Source organism: Coffea arabica, chromosome 10c (assembly GCF_036785885.1).
Source record: "Coffea arabica cultivar ET-39 chromosome 10c, Coffea Arabica ET-39 HiFi, whole genome shotgun sequence".
Taxonomy (NCBI): Eukaryota; Viridiplantae; Streptophyta; class Magnoliopsida; order Gentianales; family Rubiaceae; genus Coffea; species Coffea arabica.
The window spans coordinates 47131340-47155661 of record NC_092329.1 but is presented as its reverse complement, the minus strand read 5'-3'; the positions used below and the strand labels follow the sequence as shown (position 1 = coordinate 47155661).

Below are 24322 nucleotides of genomic sequence, written 5' to 3'. Positions count from 1 at the left end.
CCTACTGCTGCAAAAATGCAGCTTATCAAAACACAAACAAAAATACTTTAAACCTCCTACCGAAACTTCCAAATAAACTCGCCAGATAAGAACCTAAGGCCCAAACCATAGCTTTGTGGTCAAAAAACGGGCAAAAAAAAACTGAACACACTCAGCGAACATCTCTCCAGGTTCACGAATGGAAGCAAGCAAACACCTTTTATTCATAAGTCCTTAACAAGGAAACCCAAATCAGTGAGCTTCTTTGTCATCTCTTAATTCCAGACAAAGAACGCAAGAAAAACAGAATAAAAGTCATGCAGATTTGAAGAGAAAAATCCTGTCATCTACTGGGTTTGCTACCAACTAAAAACATGGAGAATCTTCTACACAAAAAGAATTCAAGACTCATCATAACACAGGACTCGAAGTATGGAGCCCAAATTTGAATGAACAACGCATGAACAAGAAAATGACGTGAAAGCAAAAAACAAGCAACGAAACTCTTGGTTACAGAGGCCAATGATGCACAGGCGGGAAAGGATGAAAGAAAGGATTACCTTGAAGGATGATCGAATTTCCCGGAAAACCCAACGAGATCTGATGCAACCTTGATGAAAGAAACCGCCAGTGAAAGTATGTAGATCTGTCAAACCCCGTTCTTTTTCATCCACCGCCTCTCTTTTTCTTTCCAGAATTCTTTCTTCAGCCGCCCCCTTCAGCTGCCAACAAGTTTTTCTGGCTTTTCTCCACCGTTGCCTCCCAAGCTCACTCTATATCTTTTCCTTCTTTTTCCGCTTTAGATTTTCAGTTGTCACGGGCTCTCTCCCCTTTCCTACTCTCACTTCAGCCGTCATAAAAATCCTCTGGTTTCTTTCTTTTTGCCGTCCTCTCACAACTCCAGTCCTTTCTCCAATATCTCAGCCGTCATTTCCAAAACCCCTCCCCTCTCTCTTGGCTGTTTCTTTCCTTTTTATAGGAACTTCCAACCCCTAAACCCTCACCTCAAAGGTGAGGATGAAGGGTGGGCTTCCAACCAATATTTCAGCCATCCGATCCCTCAGCCCTATTTTCTTCCTGAAAATGATATTCATGCGCTGCAATGTGCGGCTCACTTTTCCCTTTTTTTTTAATCAATAAATAGTAAAAGGAAACAAAACATATTTTTAAAGAATAATTTTCTCTTTTTGACAAATTTTATGCTAAAAAATCTTAATAAAAATAAAGATAAATGGCCAAGAGGGCAAAACTAATACGAAATAAAAACTAAAAATAAAATAATAGATAATAATAATCTAAAATGCTATAAAATGCTAAAAGGTGCCTTAAAACAAAAAATAGATAATAGTTATTACTAAAACAAAAAATGAATAAGCTAAAATTTGGTGTCTACACACGTATAGCATCAAAAAATAGTATACCATTTTATATTTTTCACTTAATAGAAGGTCCAAATTATTCTTTTCAATTACATTTCAATTGTCAGATATGATCAACAACAAATATTCAAAAAATTTGCAACCAAATATTACAGAGAACAAACTTTAACATCATAAATATTCTTGTCAACATATCAAGGCTAATTGTTGAGATTTTTATGATATTAAAATTCGCTTTTGGTAATATTTTGGTTACATATTTTTTTATTATTTGTTGTCGATCATGTTTGATAACAGGTTTGTAACTAAAATGAGCAATTCGGATGTTACATTAAGTAAAATATATACAATGATATACTATTTTTGATGTCATATGTGATTTAATATGATTTAATATCCGATGATGAATAGCAAATTATAATTTTTTTAATGTTTGGGCACGTATTAGATTAATTATACAATTTAATAGATGAAGGGGTAATGGTGAATCATATTATATTCTTTCTCTTAATATTACTTTTAATTGTTAGTTGGACCTAATGTTATAAGATAATAAATCTCTAGGGAGGTTAGTGTAATTTTTAAAATTTGGAGGGCAGTCAATGAAATAGTCAGAAGCCTTAGGGGAGGTTTTTTGAAATTATCCTTTAAATCTAATGAAAACATATTCCTTTTTTTGTTTTGCCAATGGTAAATGGCAAATATGTAATTGGATGAGAGATAATTTTAATATATAATTTTCCAACTTCTTCTACATTTTCTTAAGTGGTATGCTCATCTGTATTATATTACAAGTTAAGTAGAGCTTATATATTTGTATTTTGTTGTCTATCCCGATTGCACTCCTTTCCATTTTACCAGTTCTTGGCTTTCACGAGAAGTTACATCATTCTTAATATGTTTGGTCTGGTGAGAATGCATCCAACTCTTATATTTTTTCCTTACACCCTTATTGTGAGGCCCCAATCCGATCGTAAGTCGATATTAGGGTTATTTGATATTCGGTATAGAAAAATCAGGGTTTTATGGCTAGAAAGGAAACCCTAATTCGGTTAAGTTTGGAAATCCTAGTTTACGTATTATTATTATAAGGTTCAAGCTATAATTTATATTCGGTATTCTAGTGTGTGCCTTGACGTAAGTAAATATAGGATTTTTTTTAATTACAAAGGTTTAGTAAGTTTGAATGATTAGCAAACCTCTAGTGTTGCAATATTAGAAAGTTTAAGTGGAGTTTTAGTTATCGCCCGTTTTTTTTTTCCGCATTTTCTTTATTAGAAAATCTCCAGGATAATTTTCATGAGTAAATATGGGTTTTAGATGATTTTCAAGTATCGGTTAGCTTTTGAGAAAATAAGAACGTATATTGGACGTGGGACCCACTAGTGCGAAAAGTTCGGAAAAAATTCGGCCAATTAAGTTACGTTCCGGATACTGTGAAAAATTTATCGGGTGTTAATGGATAAGTAAAGGAGTGTGAGGTGATTGATGTGAGAGGTGACCAAAGGATTGAATTGCATTTAATGAAGTGACAAGTGTCACTATCCCATTGGTTGGACTTTGTCTCCAACTATTCACCTTTTTGACTTTTCTTACCAAGTGAATAAATATCTCAAAAATCACCAAAAATTCATTCTTTTCCTCTCCATTGTGACCGAATCTCTTGAGCAACAAAAGGAAGAAAACTCTTCAAGATTTTGGGTTCAATCTTGCTTCAATCAACTTACTCAACCATCCAACCTTGATTCCACTCCATAAAACCTCTCTATTTGGTGTTAGTAAGTGCTTTGGTGAAGTTTTTTGGAAGAGCTAAGGTGTCCAACATCTTCCCCTCTCTTGTTTACTTGGTAAGTGAAGCTTAAACTTCCACCTACACCTATTGATGCTTAAGATATGATTAGTAGTGATTAAAGTGCTGAAATTTCTGGTTTTATCTTGGTTTGAAGTGATTTGGTGAAGTTTTAATTTTATTGATGATTTTTCTGGTTTAATTGGATTATGGTGTTGTGGTTGTTTATGATGATTGATAATGAGGGGTTATGACTCTAGTGGATGGAAATGATTGATATTTGCAACCAATTTTGGATTTGGAATAAATTTTGGAAAGTTAGGGTTCATGAAGCTACATTCTGCCCGAATTTATTGCACCATGTTAGAGGCCGATTTGGCCTTGGCTTAAAACATGAAAGTTGTAGGTATTGATGTGTTTGAGGTGCCTGCAAAATTTCAGGTCATTTGGATTAGTGTAGAGTGAGTTATGTTGGAATTACTGTAGCTGTTCTGCTTTGGTCAGAATGCGAAAACTGCGTTGGTATTTGGCTATTTTGGCTGGAATCACTTTGGATTTGGATGTTGGTGTCTTCTGATGAAATGTAGCTGGATGTCTTAGATATCATATGCCTTTGGAATTTCGGCATTTGGACTTGTATAGACTGAGTTATACCGATTACAGTTTTGTGTGTTTTGCAGACCTGTTTTGGTAATTCTGGTTTAGTATTTTGCATATTTGACCTAGTTGTGTTAGGATTTGGACTGAGTGACCTTCTACAGTGTTGTAGCCCTGTTTCCTAGCTTCGAAACGGTGGGTCTTACACCCCCATCCGATAACTGTAGTGAATTTGGTGCCATTACCGCATATTAAGGTCAAATACGGTTTGTGATCCTGTTTTGCAATTCTGGTATAGTGTCTTGCATTTTTGACCTTGTTACATTCAAAATTGGACAAAGTTTCCTTCTTCAACATTGTAGCCCCTTAAGTCCTGGATATCCCTGTAAATTTTCAGGTTAAACGGATTAGTATATCCTGAGCTATAAACGAAATACTCAGACCTGTTTTGACCAGCAAATTCTGTTACGTTTTTAGAAAGTTTACGACTGGAACTTTGGCTTCACATTTGACTGGGTTACAAGCTGTTTGGGCTTGCGACCAAAACACCAAACTTATAGCCTTATATCAGAGCTTTCTATCGCCCTTGGAATTTCATGAATCGGATTTATAAAACCTGAGATATAGCCGAGCAAATAAGGCCTGGCCGTGAAGATGACCATTTTCTGGTCAGATCTGTTTTGGTCCTGATGACCAATTTCCGTTCCGAATTTGGATTGCCGACCTTCATGAAAGTTGTTCCATTTGGAATGAACTATCTAACTGCCAATTTTCAGCTCTTTTGACCATGTGTAGCATAGAAAACAGTTCGCACTCAAAACTGACCATTTGTGCATTGGCCAGATTTCGTAAGTGATTGTGTTTGGTTCATTTGGGACTGAAGCCTCCAGTTTCAGTTCTGGATGTCTTCATAACAGTTGTTGTTCATCCTTTAAGCTTCGATTTGGCATCTCATACGCCTTAATCCGATATTCGTAGCTCAACTTATGGGTAAACTAGAAATGAGTATCAAATCTGCCGTTTCCGTTTCCGTCCGTCATATTCACGTGCGCGCGTGTCGTTTTACCGTTTTGCTTATTTTGGGCATGTTAGTGGCCGTTTGTGATAAAATCTTCTATTTCAGACAGCGGTGAGCTAGGCGGAGCCGGTGGGGCCCACTACTAGCGAACGCGCGAAGCGATTTTGCTTTCGTACTACTTTCGGTATTTTGAGTAAGTATTCAGGCCGGTTTGATGTGTTTCTTTGCTATGTGTTTGAGATATGTGAAAAGGGTACTTAGGCGAGGGTGTACTTTATCGCACTCGACCTAAACCCTAATTTAAATGTATAATTGTACTTGGCATATGTATATGAACCTTTTGGAACCAAAACCCTTGAGCTTGTGGCTCGGGGCGACTTTCGAGTAAAGTTTTGTGAAGTTTGTGAGTTCGTGGGCCCGATCTAAGACCTGTTTGGACTATTCGAGCCGGTTAGGGTTTGGTCGAAGTCAGTCCAACTTGGTCTGAGGTCACCAAGTTTGTAGGTTCATGTTATGAACCAATTTTGTGAATCCGGTTCACCGAGAAGGTGACCAAGTTTGTGACCCGAACTTGTGACTCAAGCTCAAGTTTGTGATTTCGTTCGCCCGGGCAAGTTTGTGAGGTGACTGGCCAGTGAGGGTGATAAGGTGTCGGTGGGTGTACAAGTGAAGTTCTACGGACTATTATTTGCGGTCGACGGAGTGTCGGCAGGAGATCATACATGGCACATGAATTGGCTTTGGAGCCACCCGTATCCTTATTATATGATGTTGTTCTTTTCTGCTTTTGCTTTACTCTTATTGGGTATTTGTTGCTACGTGAATTTATGCTTTCGCCCCTGTTTACTTACTAAGCATATAGCTTACCTCTTTCCTTTTGTTTTCCTTAGCAGGGGCCGACGCGGGGACTTTTGGCTCGTATGCTAGTATAGTTAGATTGGCTTGTAATAATTGAACAGTTAGGATGGTTGTTTTTGTTTTGGTGGTTTGTATAAGGACCCTTCTTAGGGTCTATCTTCTGCTGGTTGTGGTTGTAGTATATTAAAGTGATTTGACTCGAGACTTTTGAAGATGTAAATATAACTTTTGGGATTGTATATATTGTATATAGTGCTCTTTCGATCTATCTCGTTTGATTGCTTTAAGTTTTGAGTCCTGGCGCGAGCTAGGCAGGCGGCCCGCCGATACCCTTGGGTTCGCCCTTGGGAGAAGTGGGGTCGTCACAGTTGGTATCAGAGTTTAGGTTTCAGATCTCTGTAGTGTATCCTAGACTTGAAGTTTAGGATGCCGGAATGTGGGATACTTGGCTATTAAGGTAAATATTGAATGCTAAGATTTTGATATTGACTTTTGTAATGTTTCCATAAGGCAAAGTGGGGATTGAGTTGATTGCACTTGGAGATGGCCAGTCCCAGTGTGAATCGATTTGGTTCTTACTTAATATTGAAGTTAGCTATTTGGACCTATTCTTTAGGTTTACACCCTAGGGCCGCCGGGGCGGTGCTAGTGGATTAGGTAGGTTCCGTAGGGGAGGCGCGTAGGGCCGTTGATGGGATTTCCTTTTGACTATATGATATGTTTATTTTGTTATATCTGCCATGTTTATTTTGTTATAACCAGTATGCCTGGTTTCTTTTGTTACCACGTGATTGACTACATTTTGGAGCCGGAGTGCTCGTGTATATTGGGTTTTGTACCGACTGGAGGTCGGGTAATGTGTAAATCTTTTGGTGTGACTTTGTAAATATGTGTATATATTTGAATAAAATTTTGAACTTATCTTTTGTGTGTCTTTTGTGCGTAAGTTTTGTGTCTCTTCTTTTGCTCATGGTCTGGATAATAAGCATACGTATTGTTCCGAATTATAGACTTGTACACTAGATGGCCTCCGGTACTCGAGGTGGAGGTAGAGGGCGAGGACGAGGCCCTGAAATGGAACATGAACACAAGCCAGACCAAGTAGCTACAGCCATCCAGCGAATGGCTGACTTGATGGAGCGTATGATTGACCAACAGGCTCAGGGCCACGGGAATGCTGTTGGAAACCCTGGACATAATCCGGGACATAATCATGAGGGCGAGGACCGTGCCTTAGAACGGTTCCAAAAGTTTGCACCTCCTAAGTTCATAGGAGGACCTAATCCTGATTTAGCAGAAACCTGGATGGACCGTATGCTCGATATATTTGTCGCGCTTAGGTATTCGGAGGAGCGGCAGATATCTTTTGCTGTTTTCCAGTTTGAGGGGGCCGCTCGAGCCTGGTGGAATGTGATCAGAGCCAAGTGGGAGCGGGAACAGACCCCCTGGACATGGATTAACTTTACGCGAGAGTTTAATGAAAAATATTTACCACCCATCGTACAAGAGAAACGGGAAGATGATTTTATCCGTTTGCGTCAAGGGACACTGAGTGTAGCGGAGTACGAGACCCAGTTCACAAAGCTCTCCCGTTTTGCACCGGAATTGGTGCTAACGGAGCGAAAACGAATCCGCCGCTTCGTTCAAGGTTTAAATGTGGAGATCCAGGAGGCACTGGCAGCTGCTCAGTTGGACACGTTTGGCCAGGCACTAGAAAAGGCACAGCGGATTGAGACAGCTAGGGGACAGGTAAAATCCTTTCATGAGAGGAAACGAAGACAACCTGATTCGAGCTATTTTGTGACTGGACAGAGCTCGCAAAGTGAGTTACCTTCTAAGAAGAGTCATGGAACAGATGGTCCCCGACCCGCAGGAACCCTAAACCAGGGTAATTATGGAAGAGGTCGAGTAGGGCAAGAGCCCCAGAGGAGTGCCCAGCGTGGAGGGCCAAGTGCAGGCGTTAAGCCAATCTGTGGTTTCTGTGGGGCCAATCACACTGACGAAAACTGTTGGAAGAACAGTTCGATCCGAAGATGCTATAAGTGTGGTAGTGCAGAACATCTGATCGCCCAGTGCCCTAAGTCACAAAAGGAGAAACCTAAGCCACCGACTGAAGGGACTACAGGTAAGCCGTCAAATGCAGGGGAAAATCGATCCAAAGGGCCAGCCAGAGTCTATACAATGGGTCAACCGGAAGTGACTAATCCTTCGGCAGGTTTCGAAGGTACGCTTTGACCAACGAATTAATTTCGAGGACGAAATTGTCCTAAGTGGGGGAGATTGTGAGGCCCCAGTCCGATCGTAAGTCGATATTAGGGTTATTTGATATTCAGTATAGAAAAATCAGGGTTTTATGGCTAGAAAGGAAACCCTAATTCGGTTAAGTTTGGAAATCCTAGTTTACGTATTATTATTATAAGGTTCAAACTATAATTTATATTCGGTATTCTAGTGTGTGCCTTGACGTAAGTAAATATAGAATTTTTTTTAATTACAAAGGTTTAGTAAGTTTGAATGATTAGCCAACCTCTAGTGTCGCAATATTAGAAAGTTTAAGTGGAGTTTTAGTTATCGCCCGTTTTTTTTTCCGCATTTTCTTTATTAGAAAATCTCCAGGATAATTTTCATGAGTAAATATGGGTTTTAGATGATTTTCAAGTATCGGTTAGCTTTTGAGAAAATAAGAACGTATATTGGACGTGGGACCCACTAGTGCGAAAAGTTCGGAAAAAATTCGGCCAATTAAGTTACGTTCCGGATACTGTGAAAAATTTATCGGGTGTTAATGGATAAGTAAAGGAGTGTGAGGTGATTGATGTGAGAGGTGACCAAAGGATTGAATTGCATTTAATGAAGTGACAAGTGTCACTATCCCATTGGTTGGACTTTGTCTCCAACTATTCACCTTTTTGACTTTTCTTACCAAGTGAATAAATATCTCAAAAATCACCAAAAATTCATTCTTTTCCTCTCCATTGTGACCGAATCTCTTGAGCAACAAAAGGAAGAAAACTCTTCAAGATTTTGGGTTCAATCTTGCTTCAATCAACTTACTCAACCATCCAACCTTGATTCCACTCCATAAAACCTCTCTATTTGGTGTTAGTAAGTGCTTTGGTGAAGTTTTTTGGAAGAGCTAAGGTGTCCAACATCTTCCCCTCTCTTGTTTACTTGGTAAGTGAAGCTTAAACTTCCACCTACACCTATTGATGCTTAAGATATGATTAGTAGTGATTAAAGTGCTGAAATTTCTGGTTTTATCTTGGTTTGAAGTGATTTGGTGAAGTTTTAATTTTATTGATGATTTTTCTGGTTTAATTGGATTATGGTGTTGTGGTTGTTTATGATGATTGATAATGAGGGGTTATGACTCTAGTGGATGGAAATGATTGATATTTGCAACCAATTTTGGATTTGGAATAAATTTTGGAAAGTTAGGGTTCATGAAGCTACATTCTGCCCGAATTTATTGCACCATGTTAGAGGCCGATTTGGCCTTGGCTTAAAACATGAAAGTTGTAGGTATTGATGTGTTTGAGGTGCCTGCAAAATTTCAGGTCATTTGGATTAGTGTAGAGTGAGTTATGTTGGAATTACTGTAGCTGTTCTGCTTTGGTCAGAATGCGAAAACTGCGTTGGTATTTGGCTATTTTGGCTGGAATCACTTTGGATTTGGATGTTGGTGTCTTCTGATGAAATGTAGCTGGATGTCTTAGATATCATATGCCTTTGGAATTTCGGCATTTGGACTTGTATAGACTGAGTTATACCGATTACAGTTTTGTGTGTTTTGCAGACCTGTTTTGGTAATTCTGGTTTAGTATTTTGCATATTTGACCTAGTTGTGTTAGGATTTGGACTGAGTGACCTTCTATAGTGTTGTAGCCCTGTTTCCTAGCTTCGAAACGGTGGGTCTTACACCCCCATCCGATAACTGTAGTGAATTTGGTGCCATTACCGCATATTAAGGTCAAATACGGTTTGTGATCCTGTTTTGCAATTCTGGTATAGTGTCTTGCATTTTTGACCTTGTTACATTCAAAATTGGACAAAGTTTCCTTCTTCAACATTGTAGCCCCTTAAGTCCTGGATATCCCTGTAAATTTTCAGGTTAAACGGATTAGTATATTGATGCGAGACGCGGAAGCAACTTCGGATCTAGAGGAACACGATGAAGATTTGATGGAGTTGAACCCGAACTTGGACCACCCAAGAACAGATTTAACGGTAGAGGACGCCACAATCAAGTATGTGTGCTTGATTGATAAGTCACGAACAGCCTAGGATCAGCTCTAGGATGTTCAACTTAGCTTTCACAAGCTAAGGGAATTTGCCACAAGGAATGGACGAAATTCTGGAAATTTTATTCAATACTCTCAAAAACTGAATGTAACATGCGGCTTGAGGCTATTAATAGCCGTGACTAAGACCTAATAAACTGGAAAGATAACAAGGAAAGTTCGGCTCAGCGAGGGCACTTAACTGCAGCTTGGCCCGCTATTTGGAGCTTGAACACTTGCATCTTCAATTGTAAGCAGCATTTTAGTAGTCGTGCAAGGATATTCCAACTCAATTCCTTCAATGGCCGGTTTCTCTTGGATTTGGATGGCACGTACCAAGGCTTGGAGGGACTCCTTGAATCTCTTAGCTCGTGCTCGTGTCACTGGGCCTAGGGGCACCTTCACAGGGTCTACTTGTACACTTTGGGTCTCGTGCTCAATCGCATCATATATCCTGAGCTATAAACGAAATACTCAGACCTGTTTTGACCAGCAAATTCTGTTACGTTTTTGGAAAGTTTACGACTGGAACTTTGGCTTCACATTTGACTGGGTTACAAGCTGTTTGAGCTTGCGACCAAAACACCAAACTTATAGCCTTATATCAGAGCTTTCTATCGCCCTTGGAATTTCATGAATCGGATTTATAAAACCTGAGATATAGCCGAGCAAATAAGGCCTGGCCGTGAAGATGACCATTTTCTGGTCAGATCTGTTTTGGTCCTGATGACCAATTTCCGTTCCGAATTTGGATTGCCGACCTTCATGAAAGTTGTTCCATTTGGACTGAACTATCTAACTGCCAATTTTTAGCTCTTTTGACCATGTGTAGCATAGAAAACAGTTCGCACTCAAAACTGACCATTTGTGCATTGGCCAGATTTCGTAAGTGATTGTGTTTGGTTCATTTGGGACTGAAGCCTCCAGTTTCAGTTCTGGATGTCTTCATAACAGTTGTTGTTCATCCTTTAAGCTTCGATTTGGCATCTCATACGCCTTAATCCGATATTCGTAGCTCAACTTATGGGTAAACTAGAAATGAGTATCAAATCTGCCGTTTCCGTTTCCGTCCGTCATATTCACGTGCGCGCGTGTCGTTTTACCGTTTTGCTTGTTTTGGGCATGTTAGTGGCCGTTTGTGATAAAATCTTCTATTTCAGACAGCGGTGAGCTAGGCGGAGCCGGTGGGGCCCACTACTAGCGAACGCGCGAAGCGATTTTGCTTTCGTACTACTTTCGGTATTTTGAGTAAGTATTCAGGCCGGTTTGATGTGTTTCTTTGCTATGTGTTTGAGATATGTGAAAAGGGTACTTAGGCGAGGGTGTACTTTATCGCACTCGACCTAAACCCTAATTTAAATGTATAATTGTACTTGGCATATGTATATGAACCTTTTGGAACCAAAACCCTTGAGCTTGTGGCTCGGGGCGACTTTCGAGTAAAGTTTTGTGAAGTTTGTGAGTTCGTGGGCCCGATCTAAGACCTGTTTGGACTATTCGAGCCGGTTAGGGCTTGGTCGAAGTCAGTTCAACTTGGTCTGAGGTCACCAAGTTTGTAGGTTCATGTTATGAACCAATTTTGTGAATCCGGTTCACCGAAAAGGTGACCAAGTTTGTGACCCGAACTTGTGACTCAAGCTCAAGTTTGTGATTTCGTTCGCCCGGGCAAGTTTGTGAGGTGACTGGCCAGTGAGGGTGATAAGGTGTCGGTGGGTGTACAAGTGAAGTTCTACGGACTATTATTTGCGGTCGACGGAGTGTCGGCAGGAGATCATACATGGCACATGAATTGGCTTTGGAGCCACCCGTATCCTTATTATATGATGTTATTCTTTTCTGCTTTTGCTTTACTCTTATTGGGTATTTGTTGCTACGTGAATTTATGCTTTCGCCCCTGTTTACTTACTAAGCATATAGCTTACCCCTTTCCTTTTGTTTTCCTTAGCAGGGGCCGACGCGGGGACTTTTGGCTCGTATGCTAGTATAGTTAGATTGGCTTGTAATAATTGAACAGTTAGGATGGTTGTTTTTGTTTTGGTGGTTTGTATAAGGACCCTTCTTAGGGTCTATCTTCTGCTGGTTGTGGTTGTAGTATATTAGAATGGTTTGACTCGAGACTTTTGAAGATGTAAATATAACTTTTGGGATTGTATATATTGTATATAGTGCTCTTTCGATCTATCTCGTTTGATTGCTTTAAGTTTTGAGTCCTGGCGCGAGTTAGGCAGGCGGCCCGCCGATACCCTTGGGTTCGCCCTTGGGAGAAGTGGGGTCGTCACACTTATCCACGGTTTCCCTTTTTTGTTGCCTCTCTTGCTCATATTTATTTCTTTTTAGACCCCTTCAAATTCCCAAAACATCTGGCTCAATTGCTATTCATCATCCTGCGGTTATTTAAGGGTTGCAAGTTGTCTAAAGCACCATTGTGCTGCAGCAGCATGTGTAGGTCAAAAATGGTTCCCCAAAGGCTCGTCGTCGTTATTGTTTCTTATTATTATAGCTTTTCATAATTGACCATTAATTTAGAAAACATACTATAGAGGTTTTTTTTTAAAATATATGTACACTTGTCAACATTTCGAACTTACGAATAACTTAGTTTTTCAAAATTGGCTCGAGTGAGATCAATACGAGTTTTCATAATTAACTATTGATTTAGAAAACATACTATAAAGATTTTCTTTAAAATATATACGCACTTATCAATCTTTTGAACTTATGTGTAACCTAATTATTCAAATTTGGCAAGAGTGAGGTAAACGCGACTTTGAACTTAAATTTTGACTGAACAAACTTGTGAATGGTTTAAATGTTTATTGGAAAGAGGAAAACAAAAAGAAAGAAAGAAAGAAAGAAAGAAAGGGGGAAAAAAAAGAAGGAAAGAAAGCATAAGCATGAGCGAAAGGACTAATTTCGAACTAGTTGAAGAATATAGGTAGGGGACTGAAATTACAGGAAAAGCTGGAAACGTCCGGCAACTTGGAGGGATTTAAGTCGTCTCTTTTCCTTCCCCAGGCGTTGCCAAGTGGAGCGCAACCGGACCCGCACACAGTCGACCCGGCCCGATCCAGGCAGTTTTAAATCAATTGTAAGGGAAGAGAAAAAAGGAAAAAAAAGATGAGAACATCTTCAATCAAATTTTGGCAGAGACGCCTATTAGCAGGGGGAGGAATATGGAAAAGGCTTTATTCAACCGAAATCGCAGACGACGCCGGTCAGAGCTCGAAAGTGAAAATCTTCGACCGCCATCTCAAGCGGAAACAAGTTGAGCATTTTTTCATTTCCTATGGGAAATTTTATTTATTTATGTATTTAATTGCTTAGTCCTACTGTTCAATTTTTTGTTTTCGAATTTTGGGTGGTTTAATCTGTACTGCATGTAAATTGTAGTGGAGGCCTTGTTAAAGCCTTACATTTGATAATGGCAGCGCGATCGAGCTGCATGGTTGATGCAGCCAAAGGATTCTTTGGTTGATGCTGTGGCTGAAAATTTGCTTGATCGCTTGGAGGTAGTAATATAATATGCTGTTATTTTTTATTTTATTTTCACTGATTATTTTATTTTTCTTCTTGTAGTAATTTGCTTCGATTTGAATGTGGAATTATTCGGCTCTGATGGTTGAATTGTTTCTAAACAATAGTATTAGGCGATTAACATTTCAAGATTTGCCTTGTAGGATTGAAATAGTTACATATTGTACAGAGATGAAGAGAAAAAATGGAGTGTAAATTCTTTCAATATGATAGTCGGATAAGGGAACTGTTGTGGTAGTTTTGAGCTGTTCATATGGTTTTCTTCTTTGTTAAAAGTTTAAATTTCTATCCTGCAGATATGGCTTCCCCTGTTCCTTATAAAACATGATAACCTTACACTTTTGATGTTTCTATTGCTTCCATTCCGTAGGCTTTATTGATTAGGTTTGTCCTCTTTAAGTTACAGTCAAAAGCAGAAATGACGTGTAATTTTGCATCTATGAACTGTAAGAGTTCATTAATTGGAAGATATTCGTGGAAGGGTAATGATTGAAATCTGTGCGATACTTAATGCAAGAAAATTATTAAAGAATAGTTGATGGAGAAAGCTGTATATGATCACAGACTGTTTGTAACTAGGTCAGGCATCAGATTTTATAGTGATATGCTCTGTAAAAATGTTACTGATCTTTTCATTGAAGAGCTTTTGCTAACTGTGCTATTGTTGCTTGAGTTATATTAGTGTTTGATTTGTCAATTTAGCGTAAAGGCTCCAACTTTTGTCCTTCCCAGCATCCATTTTATCAAATATCTGTTACATTATTATACTGTATTTCTTTTGGTGGCCCTTTAGGTTTTGGCACAGATTGCAGTTGCAAATTGCTTTTCTTATCTAACTTGTATGCCTCATACTCAGTTCTAGATGGAACATCTTTGGTTGCCTGCACCTACTTTCAAGTTCAATTCCAATTAATAATCTATTTTTTTTCTGCAATTAACTTTAAACTTTCTCTGTAAATAAATCAATTTTCAAAGAGTACAAAATAGTTTTGTCTCAATTATTTGATGCTGTTTTGGTGATGGAATACTCGTAGACTATAGACATATTGTTGGTCATATGCTTGGTATGGCTTCTTAAATTTGAATTGGCTCTTGTGGTTGAACTGATCTTAAACTTACCTTATACATATTAAAAGTATGAAACTTGTTTCATATCTTCTATTGTAGAATTATATGACTTCAATTGCTTAATCAGTATCTTGCAACATGTTGTAAAATGTAAAGGGTACTATGTTAGAGTTTGCTTGTAGCTAATATGTGAAATAACAGCTTGTAAGACTTGAAGATCATCAACTTAGTGAAAACAACAATGAAGAGCAAGTTTTAACTTACTTTTCCAGTTCTTACAACCCTTTATGTCAGCCAATTAAATTGTAATTCTGAACTTTTTCTTGGTTTGAATTGGGTCCCCCCTTTTCTCTCTAGGATTGTAAAAGGACCTTTCCTACCACATTGTGTATGGGCGGATCACTGGAAGCTGTTCGTCGTTTGTTAAGGGGACGTGGTAAGAGTTAAAATTTTAGCCCTTTTGTATCTGTTACTTCTGTATTATTGTTGGCAGCACATGGTTCTACCATGAAGTGAAATATTAGATGAGTATTGACTTCTATATAGGGTTACTTAATACATATCTGTTTTTTAATTTTCTGTGAGCTTACGTCTTGAAGATGAGAACACTCAGGGTATTTCATGGATGCATGATATGAAGAAAGTTATCTAAATTGATTTTTAGAGCGATTAATGGCTTATTTAGGATGGAGAATATCGCTTGTTTATGTTCAAGACTTTCTGCGTTCTTAGCCTGGACCCATTAACTGTCTGAAAGTAATAGAACTTTGTTATGTAAGACAAACAGTGTACAATGGAAATTCCATTGTCAGATTGAAGGTGGCATTCTGAAGTTTTCATGATGTTAGGTGGTCTCTTTTCATATTTTGAAGAACATGATGCATTCACTGCTAGTGTAAGCCATTAAGCTCATCTAGGTGTAGAAAAGTTGGCCATTTTACTTCTTTTCAAGCATTTCTTTTCAATTTGTCTATGAAAATCCAGCTGTTTCTGAATTCTACAGGAGTATAATTGCTCTATTTTGTTTGTTGTTTACTGTATTTGCATCATGTGGTCCCATAAAAAAATCTGGAACAAAATAGACTTTTCATCTGAGTGCTGTGGAGAGATATGGCAGAAGTTTTCCAGGAGATGGGTAGTAAAAGAGAATTAGAATAGAACAGGTTGAGGCAGCTTAGGTGATAATGTTTTAAAGGCTTTGTTGGTGACACTTAAATGGATTTTGGATAAATATGACAGTCAAAGGCATGGATGATGAGTCGCAATTAATTGTTAGTTAATATGGTATTCAGGTCAATAGAAAGTTTGAAGAGCAATTAGTTGGAAAAATAATTAAGTCCAAAGATAAGAGAAGTATATGAGGGAAAAGGATTCAAGAAATTGTGTCTATATTTCCTAAGTAATCGTCATCTTTAGGTTCATTTGCTAGAACACCCTGAAACAATTTAAAGCTTTTGTTCATCATCTCCAGTAGTGATATCTATTAGATCGGAAAGATTCCATATGTATATAATAAAGTTGATGGTATCAGAAAACATTGTGTGACCTTCCAAATTGTGTAGAACACCTGGTACTCCAAAATATACAAATTACATCACATATTGTGGCCTATGGTAGATCGACCAGATCCTGGCGGATATATTTCATCCGTGTCATTAACTCTTGTATGTTCTCTGAGAATCACCTTGCTCAAAACTTGTGTTTTCTAACTGCAGCACAATTTTGGATTTCTTCATTTATAATTCTTGGTTGGGCCTATATTATTCTGTATTGTAACTAAAGTTTTTAGTTATCAGGTGGTATTGAAAAGCTAATCATGATGGATACATCAAATGACATGGTAAAATTATGTAAAAATGCTGAGATGAGAATGCCTAACGAAAATATAGAGACGTCATATGTTGTTGGAGATGAAGAATTTTTGCCCATTAAAGAAAGGTATGTTTAGTTGAATCGCTATGGGTTTTTATGCCAGCTGGGTCATATTTTTGTCTTCTGATTCATGTGTTTATTAATGCAAAACAGTACTTACTGAGAATTTCTGCTGTGAATGTCAAGTTCTCTGGATCTGGTTATTAGTTGCTTGGGACTCCACTGGACTAATGATCTTCCTGGAGCCATGATACAGGTGCATTCTGTTTTTCTTATTGCTCATCCTCTACTGCACCTATCAGTCCAAACTTTGCAGTATTTACATCCAATAGTTCTTTAGGGGACGTTGTTGAAATGATGAACACGCATACCATTGTGTTTTTAACAGGCTAGATTGGCATTGAAGCCTGATGGCCTCTTTCTCGCAGCAATCCTTGGTGGAGACACATTAAAGTTTGTCATGACTTTTTGTTTAACTGATGTAGTTGTTTTCCAATGCATAAGTTTACAGTTTTGTAATTGCTGGTATCTTGTAGGGAGCTAAGAATAGCATGCACTGTAGCACAAATGGAACGTGAAGGAGGCATAAGTCCACGTTTATCACCCTTGGCACAGGTAGCCTCTTAAGCCTTTGTGTTGTTTAGTGACCCGTATTGTTCTGAAGATCACCTTAGAGAAAAACAAATTCAGTTTATGAAGGTTGTCATTTCACCTTTGCACGTACACAGAGAAGCATAGTGCTTCCTTGAAGAAAGTGCTGTGCCTATGGGCATTTGTGCTTGATGTACTCTTGAACTGTACCTTTTTACCTAATATTTGTCCTACATTGTTGTCAATTTCAAAATTGCATGAACTTTTAAAGAGATTCAGTTGTTAATTTAAATTGATGTCACCACATGGAAAAGGAGAAAAGCTTATTCTCTTATAGAATCTTCTCACGGGAGGAAATTCTTTTCTTACCTGTTTTGGCATTATCAAATAGTTGATCTGCACTTACAACAGTTTTTTTCCACTAAGCTTGGTACAGCAAATTATATCACCATGGAAATTTCTTTTCATGTCTGTCTTTTCGTGTTACCCTAGACCGATTCCTCTCTTATATACCAGGATATGTAACATCAAGAGTAAGGCATTAAATACACAGGCCACATTTCTCTGATAGTTGACCATTTGACAGAAAATTTATGAGACTTTGATTGTGTAAATTTCTTGGATACTTGAGAAAAGGTCACATTATCTGGTCTGTCTCTAAGCAACTGCAATACTATTCCTTTTGCATTTTCTTAGGCTTCTCGTTCATTTGAGGTAGTACCTTGTTACACTGTCTTTTTCTTCTTTTTTTTTGGGGAAAAAATCTCTTAGGTGAAAAGGCATGAAACTTAGTATTAAAACATGATCAAATTTTTAAGTTTCCTGGTCATATTCGTGTGTGCATAAATGGGTGCCTTAGCTGCTTATAATACTATTTACCAGGAAGTTATGACAAAACAGCTTTGTTGATGTCTAGGTGCGAGATGCTGGTAATCTTTTGACTAGAGCAGGCTTCATGCTTCCTGGAGTTGATGTTGATGAATACACTGTTAGATATAAAAATCGTAAGTTTTTTTTTCCATTGGCTTTGAGAGCTTTACTTTTCAAGGCTTGTCAACTTGAAAGAGCTATGTATCCTTGTAGCTTGTACGCATGATGTATTTACCCTTTCACTTGATTGTGGTTAACTAGGTTCTTGTCAAGAAGGATGCTTGTTAATCTTGAACCTTTGGTAAAGTTATAGGCTTATAGTTAAACTCTGTTTATATTTACTTCTTGATACTTGAAAACACAGTTTAATAGGAGTAAGATTGACAAGAAGGTCATAAGTAAATTAATAGTGCATTCAACCTCTCTAAAGAGCTTTTATAGCGGGTTAAATTGTCACTTGGTGAAATCAATCACAGCTGTAACTGTTTGAAAAATTTGTCTTATGCATTCCTTTTTTGGGCTCCATTGTTATCATTTGCAACTTTATAACATTTAGTTTTTAAACTCTCTTTTCTCATATTAGATGATTCTTCTTCTTCTTGTTCATCCCTCGTAAGCTTCATTCTTTATGGCCGCTTGAAGAAATCAGTATCCGTGAAAATAGCCATGCTCTTGAACCAGGTTTTATTGCATTCCTTATAGTTAAGCCACTTGTTTTACATTAAAACTTTACCCAGAACATATAGTCTTTATTTTTTTCTTTTCGGGCCATGTAATAAATGTTACAATAGGTAGGGAAAGCTAGGTCACTGCCAAGTAGTAGCAGCAATTAAGCGTAGAATGTGTACATCTTTCTGCCGATAACCAGTAGTCTTTGTTTTCTTAGATCTCTTTTGTTTTTGGAGTAGGGCATTAGACTCAGCCTGGCAGGTCCTTACAGTTTGAGCTTGGTCAGCCATAACCTAGGGTGGCTTAATTTAAATAAAACTTTAATGTGAAGAATTATTTCATCGTGCTTTGTGAAATAATTTTTGACATCATAGCATCACCAAAGGAAACCTTTTGTTTGAAGCTCCAGGAACTGCTCGGAAACCTTTTGTTTGAAGCTCCAGGCACTGCTGGATCTTCAAAGGGTTGAGTCTACATCCTCTACAATGAAATTATGACCTCACAAATCAACTGCAGCACTCGTTAGGCTTGCAATGTTTTGTAACCTAAGTCAGTTACAGAATTATTCATGTCCACATCGTTGAACAAATACCTTAATTACACTCTCCTCATTCATATATCTCTTATTTCTGATTGACCCTTCCATTAGAGAATAATGTTTATCCAAACTATTTGGCCCCATAATTGTGAGCAACAGTTGTAGTTGCACCAACAGAGCACTAATAGCATGTGAACAATTACATAATTGATTTATGTTTGTCTTGTTTGACAGTGGGTATTTGGAATTTGGCCCCACATTGTTTTCTTGATTGCGAGTATTTGGAGTTTCCATGCATAGGCTTTGCTAACAATTCCTGGAGGCAAAAAGTTGAAAGTAGGCAAAAAGCAAGAACTTGATGTTTGCTGTTGAAACCTAGTCCAAATCCCTAGAAGCAACAAATTTTATGGTACGGAGGGAGTAAGAAAAAGATGATCAGATTTTAGGTTTCCTGGTGCATATTTATGTCCAGTTCATTTGTGTAACTATTAGATTGGAGAAATCTTCTGATTGGTAGTTATTAATGTAAAATGTGATTTTGAGGGGAGAGTGAAAAAGGAACAAGTTGAGCATGGTAATTTGAGCTGTAGAGAATGTTGTTTATATAGACTGACTGTAGCGCCCGAGAGACCTGATAATTTAGATATGCTTGCTTTGGATTAGATTCTCAACTGTTGCTTTGTCATGGTTTCTAAAGTCGGTTTTTAATGGTCTTGGAGGTTTTGCACTGTCTTATTTAGTAGCACAGCTAACCCAATTGTCTTTTAGTTTTTAATTTGGTAATAAAATTTTTTTCAACTTGCTTCTTTTGTGGCCTTGGCCTATCTATGGAAGTTGGGTAGGTTCATGCTGTAAAATATTGTAGGAATGCTCTGCTATTTGGCTATCTTCACTGTTTGAGCTGCTAGCCTGCTAGGTGATGCTTTTCTTCATTTGATTTTAATTCTTGTAATAAGCTTGAACATAAATGCGTCAATCATGCCCTGTCGAAAGCATGTACAAAGACACATGCAGGCCATAGAGTCACTGTAAAAGTACCAGAAGCTAGTTATTTTAGAATTTCTGGTGATTTTCTTCTCTTAGGTGATATAGGATCCTAGTGATTTTTACTTTCTATTTGGATTAGTCTTTCGGAGAAAGAATGGTGCTTTCTTGAGGTTTTTGCATATAACTTTGAGAGTTTGTGCTAAGATAGTGTCCTAGAAGACATTCTCTCTGGTTCTCATCTAAAAATCCATATCATAGTTGTGAATCAAATTAAGATGCTGCGCTGTTTGCACTTCCGCTTGTGTCAGACTGGCCGTTTGGTATACCCCCTTTTTGTTGGTTTGATAGGTTAAAACTATTTGTTTACAGACCACATATGCTCAATGGTTGTCCTACCAAGGCAGCAAACTGCTTTAGAATTTGTAATTTTTCGCTATATTATCTTTTATATGTGCACTTTTTTCTTCCATTTGTTTTTCGTATTATACATACTGATTGCTTTCCCTTTTGCTGGGGTAGCTCTGGAGTTGATAGAGCATCTACGTGCAATGGGCGAATCAAATGCTCTTATACATAGGGGCAAGGTAAGACATTCTGCAACTAATTCATCCTTCTAAGTGCCATTATGAGTATCCTAGTTTTCCACCATTTTCAGTATCATATTTTCCTTCTCAAGTAAATGTTTAATACTTTGCTACTGTCTCACATAATTTCTTCATAATGTGAACTAGATTCTAAATAGAGAAACAGCCCTTGCAACCGCAGCTGTTTATGAGTCAATGTTTGCAGCAGAAGATGGAACTGTACCAGCAACATTCCAGGTACTTAAATTTCCATTCCTGTAGTGTATTTCTTTAATTAAATGTTTGTTCCTTCCTTCTTACACTACTAAATAAACTTCAAGTGGGCCCAACAGTATACAAAAAGTCAGCGTCTAATTTACCTTTTTTCTATGAAAGTACCTGATTTTGTATATGTATGCGGACAGCAGCTAATCGTCGATGTGTAAATCTCTACTGCTTGTTGGATAAAGTTACTGGTTGTTTTTGTCCCTTGGAATGGGTTGAATTCCATGGCTTTTAAGGTTTTTAAGGACTTTCTAGGTAATTTTATGTTGCAAACTTTTGGTAAGTACATGAAATCATAATGAATTTTAGTAACGTTTACGAAATCTCCTTAATATGACGAGAGTTATTCCAAATAGTGTAGCCAGAATTTCTGCAATTCCTTTAAGAAACAGTTGTCATAACTAATGGCCCCACATATAGGATTCATGGGGTAGGCGATCCTGAATTATGTTTGTCAATTGATTCTTGTCATTATGTTGCTCCAAATTCTTGTACATGTGGATAAATCAAATTCAGAGAGAATTCTCAAGCACTATACTAAATTTATACATGGAGCTAGATAACGGCTGTAAGATGTCTTCATTGGAATCAAGAAATTCTCTCTTTGCTCTCTCTCATACTTACTTAGGTTGATGTTTGGCAGAACTTGGGGCAGGATAATGCAGTTCATTGGCTTTGTTAATATCATGATGTCTTGCATTGTTACTGATGTAGGACAGTTCTTTAATTGGCGCCAATTCCAGTCTCCAAGTGAGCTCCAATGATCTTAACTTTCCAGCTCACCTCATCCTCTGGGTTTATTTGGTTTACAGTCTCCAAGAGAGGGTGACTTTGTAGCCATCTGTCCTTCCACTAGAGCAGGGGTTCATTAGTTCCCAACCTCCATTGGACTCCTTTATCTAATGTCATTCCCCAGCCCTGATACTCTCACTGGAAATTTCATCCTTTCCTTCCCTCTGCAATATTTGCTTGTAAGTAACCTGCCTGGTGTAAGTTAAGTTATCTTGCAAATATCCTTTTCATCTTGGGAAGTAAAGGCATATTCACCCTTCTCAGCCTTCTGATGTCTAGATCTCATTGATTTTTGGCTTGAGTTATCAAGGCCAGCCTTCATGATGCATCTTCCTTCCTCCATTGTTTCCACATAAGAAACCTCTGGCATTTTGCTCAATCTCATCTACTGCTGAGGTCAGCAGGAAATTACCACTAAGACAGGTTTTACCAGTATGGTCCTTCCACAATGGAGAGCTTTTCTCCTCTTCCACCCTCTGTTTCCTCACTTTATCTGGTACAGAATAAGTTTTGCTGGAAGGTCGGGAGTGCAGCAAGGGCACTCCCAATTACATCCCCATGTCTCTGGTCTCAATCAACCCTGGTTTTATGATCATCAGTTCTGTTTCCAGACACTTATGGAAGTCCTTGGGATCTTTCCCACTACTTGTGCGTGTTCCAACCTAGCTTTGGGAAACAAAAGCAAATCATTACAAGCATCAAACGCGATACCTGATTGCCAGATCTTGAGGCTTTCACTGCTTTCCATTTGCTTTTCTTTTCACTGGCATTGTAACCAGAAGAGACTTTTTGAGGTGATAGCAACAGGTATTAGGTAAATTATCTTTACCTAATCCCTGTTGTTATCTCCCCAAATCCCTGTTGTTCTGGTTCAGTTACTCTATAACTGCAATGACAGGATCTCAAAGGTTTTCTGTGCTGAAAGTTTCAGCTTGCGTTAGGGATGTTAGTTCCAAATCCGCCCTTATTGTACATTCACTTCTTAATGTGAGTTTTCATCTATTATTCTCCCATAACGATTTGGTGCTGCATCATTTTATCCTCCTTTTTGATGCATATTGTCAACCATTGCACCAATATTGTCTCTGAAACTTTTAATTCCAGTTCCTAGTTGCTTCCATTGCATCTATCTTTCATTGCTTATTATGTTCATGTTGTGTTAATTGTTAGTAACTTCTCTGTTCCCCAGATGCTGAGTTCTTATCATTGAAAAGGTCCCTTAATTATGACTTAGTTTTTTGAACTTTCGCATGTTTATGATTATCCATTTTTGCCATCTCATGCAAATTAGAGGAAATGCTCTATTTTCAGACTCAGTAATAAGACAACCTATGCTTTCTCAGAGTTCGCTCTCTTCTATATATATGTTTGGTCTTGATAATTGTCCATTGGGATTGTTTTAGGTAATATATATGACTGGTTGGAGGGAGCACCCTTCACAACAGAAGGCTAAACAGAGGGGTTCGGCTACAATATCTTTCAAAGACATCCAAAAGCAATTTGGTCAGAGTGACGAAAGATGACTCTCTCTCTCTCTCTCACGCACACTCACATGCACACGCACACCACGGATCCCAACTATCCTGCCTCGAAAGCATTGGGAAAACTTGTGCATATGGATAGAGTTCCACTGGATGGATGTCCATCTCGCTAAATCTCCGGACCATGAGGTGAGAACATGGAGCCTGGGGTGTTCGAAGATTATTGTTTGAACTGAGCTAGTCTGATGGGATTAAGGGGGAAATAAGAAACTTTTTTGGAATTATTTGGCAAACATGCTGTACTGATTAATTAGGGCTTTGATGAGATTCTACTCATGTCTTACCGTCAATGCGTGACATTCTGCCATATCATGCTTTTCTCAACCCTCAATGACAGGCATTTGTTGTACTAATATTCTAATTTTGAGGTATACTTTGGTTCACAATGAGAATAAGATTTATCATTTAGAGGCCCTTTGGTACAGCAAGAAATATATAAAAAGGGGACCAGAAGGCCTGATATTTGCCATGCACAAGCTTCAGGGTATGAAAGTAGAGAGAGAGCTATAAAGGCAAGTTGGACTCCAAAAGAGAAAGATATATGCAATGTATAGTTTATGCAGGTAAGGGTGAGAACAAAGCGCAATAGACAGGAAGAAAGGTGCTTGCATGTGTTTTACACTACCGCTTTCTTTCAAGATTGATTTATCCTTGGTATGTTTGACGTGAAAATGTAAATGCAGCTAACCTAATACAATAGAATGGAGCATCTAAAAGCATGATTGTCTTTTCCAAAAAACAAAGTCAATTCAAGCAATAAAGTGTTTGATAAATTTGTGAGAACTTTGACGAAAAAGCGATAAATGTATTAAAATCATTTGAACTCGTTTGGATTGCAAGTTTTTAGAGGTTTTTTTTGGTAAAAAAAATACAATAGCAATATAATATATGCGAGATAAAAAAATTTAAAAAAAAATGTGTCGAAAATCTTTTTTTCTCATGTTACAAGGATTTTTGTGGAGTGGTGTTTCTAAGACTTTTACTCTTCCTATTCTCAAATGGAACAGAAAAATGTTATATGGTCTCTCATGTGGTAATATCGTAACGCTGAGAAAAACAAGCATATCATCTTTATTTTTATTTTTTAAATTTTTTGGTGGGGAAGCCAAAAT

At 38.0% G+C, this 24322-nt stretch overlaps 1 protein-coding gene across 3 annotated transcripts; it reads left to right on the top strand.

The window, feature by feature from the left end:
- The first annotated feature begins 12877 nt into the window (after positions 1 to 12877).
- On the top strand, positions 12878 to 23624 carry LOC113713300 (putative methyltransferase At1g22800, mitochondrial). 3 transcript variants are annotated; one of them, XM_027236994.2, is made up of 11 exons: positions 12878 to 13164; positions 13329 to 13409; positions 14860 to 14938; positions 16299 to 16440; positions 16561 to 16630; positions 16763 to 16827; positions 16911 to 16989; positions 17882 to 17969; positions 20549 to 20613; positions 20761 to 20850; positions 23073 to 23624. In XM_027236994.2, the coding sequence occupies exons 1-11, from the start codon at positions 13018 to 13020 to the stop codon at positions 23190 to 23192; spliced, it is 1026 nt and encodes a 341-aa protein (XP_027092795.1). In that variant the 5' UTR covers positions 12878 to 13017; the 3' UTR covers positions 23193 to 23624. The 3 variants fall into 3 exon arrangements, with proteins under 3 accessions (XP_027092795.1, XP_071925433.1, XP_027092796.1); XM_072069332.1 differs by lacking the exon at positions 23073 to 23624 and adding an exon at positions 21597 to 21781; XM_027236995.2 differs by having other exon boundaries at positions 13023 to 13164; positions 13291 to 13409; positions 23073 to 23275.
- Positions 23625 to 24322: the final 698 nt, after the last annotated feature.

What these genes read in the sequence shown, in the direction of transcription:
- LOC113713300 (XM_027236994.2), top strand. Translation starts at nt 13,018, where the DNA reads ATGAGAACATCTTCAATCAAATTTTGGCAGAGACGCCTATTAGCAGGG. An exon ending in GCCATCTCAAGCGGAAACAA is followed by an intron (nt 13,165 to 13,328) that starts GTTGAGCATTTT and finishes TGATAATGGCAG; the next exon opens with CGCGATCGAGCTGCATGGTT. An exon ending in TTTTTGCCCATTAAAGAAAG is followed by an intron (nt 16,441 to 16,560) that starts GTATGTTTAGTT and finishes GTGAATGTCAAG; the next exon opens with TTCTCTGGATCTGGTTATTA.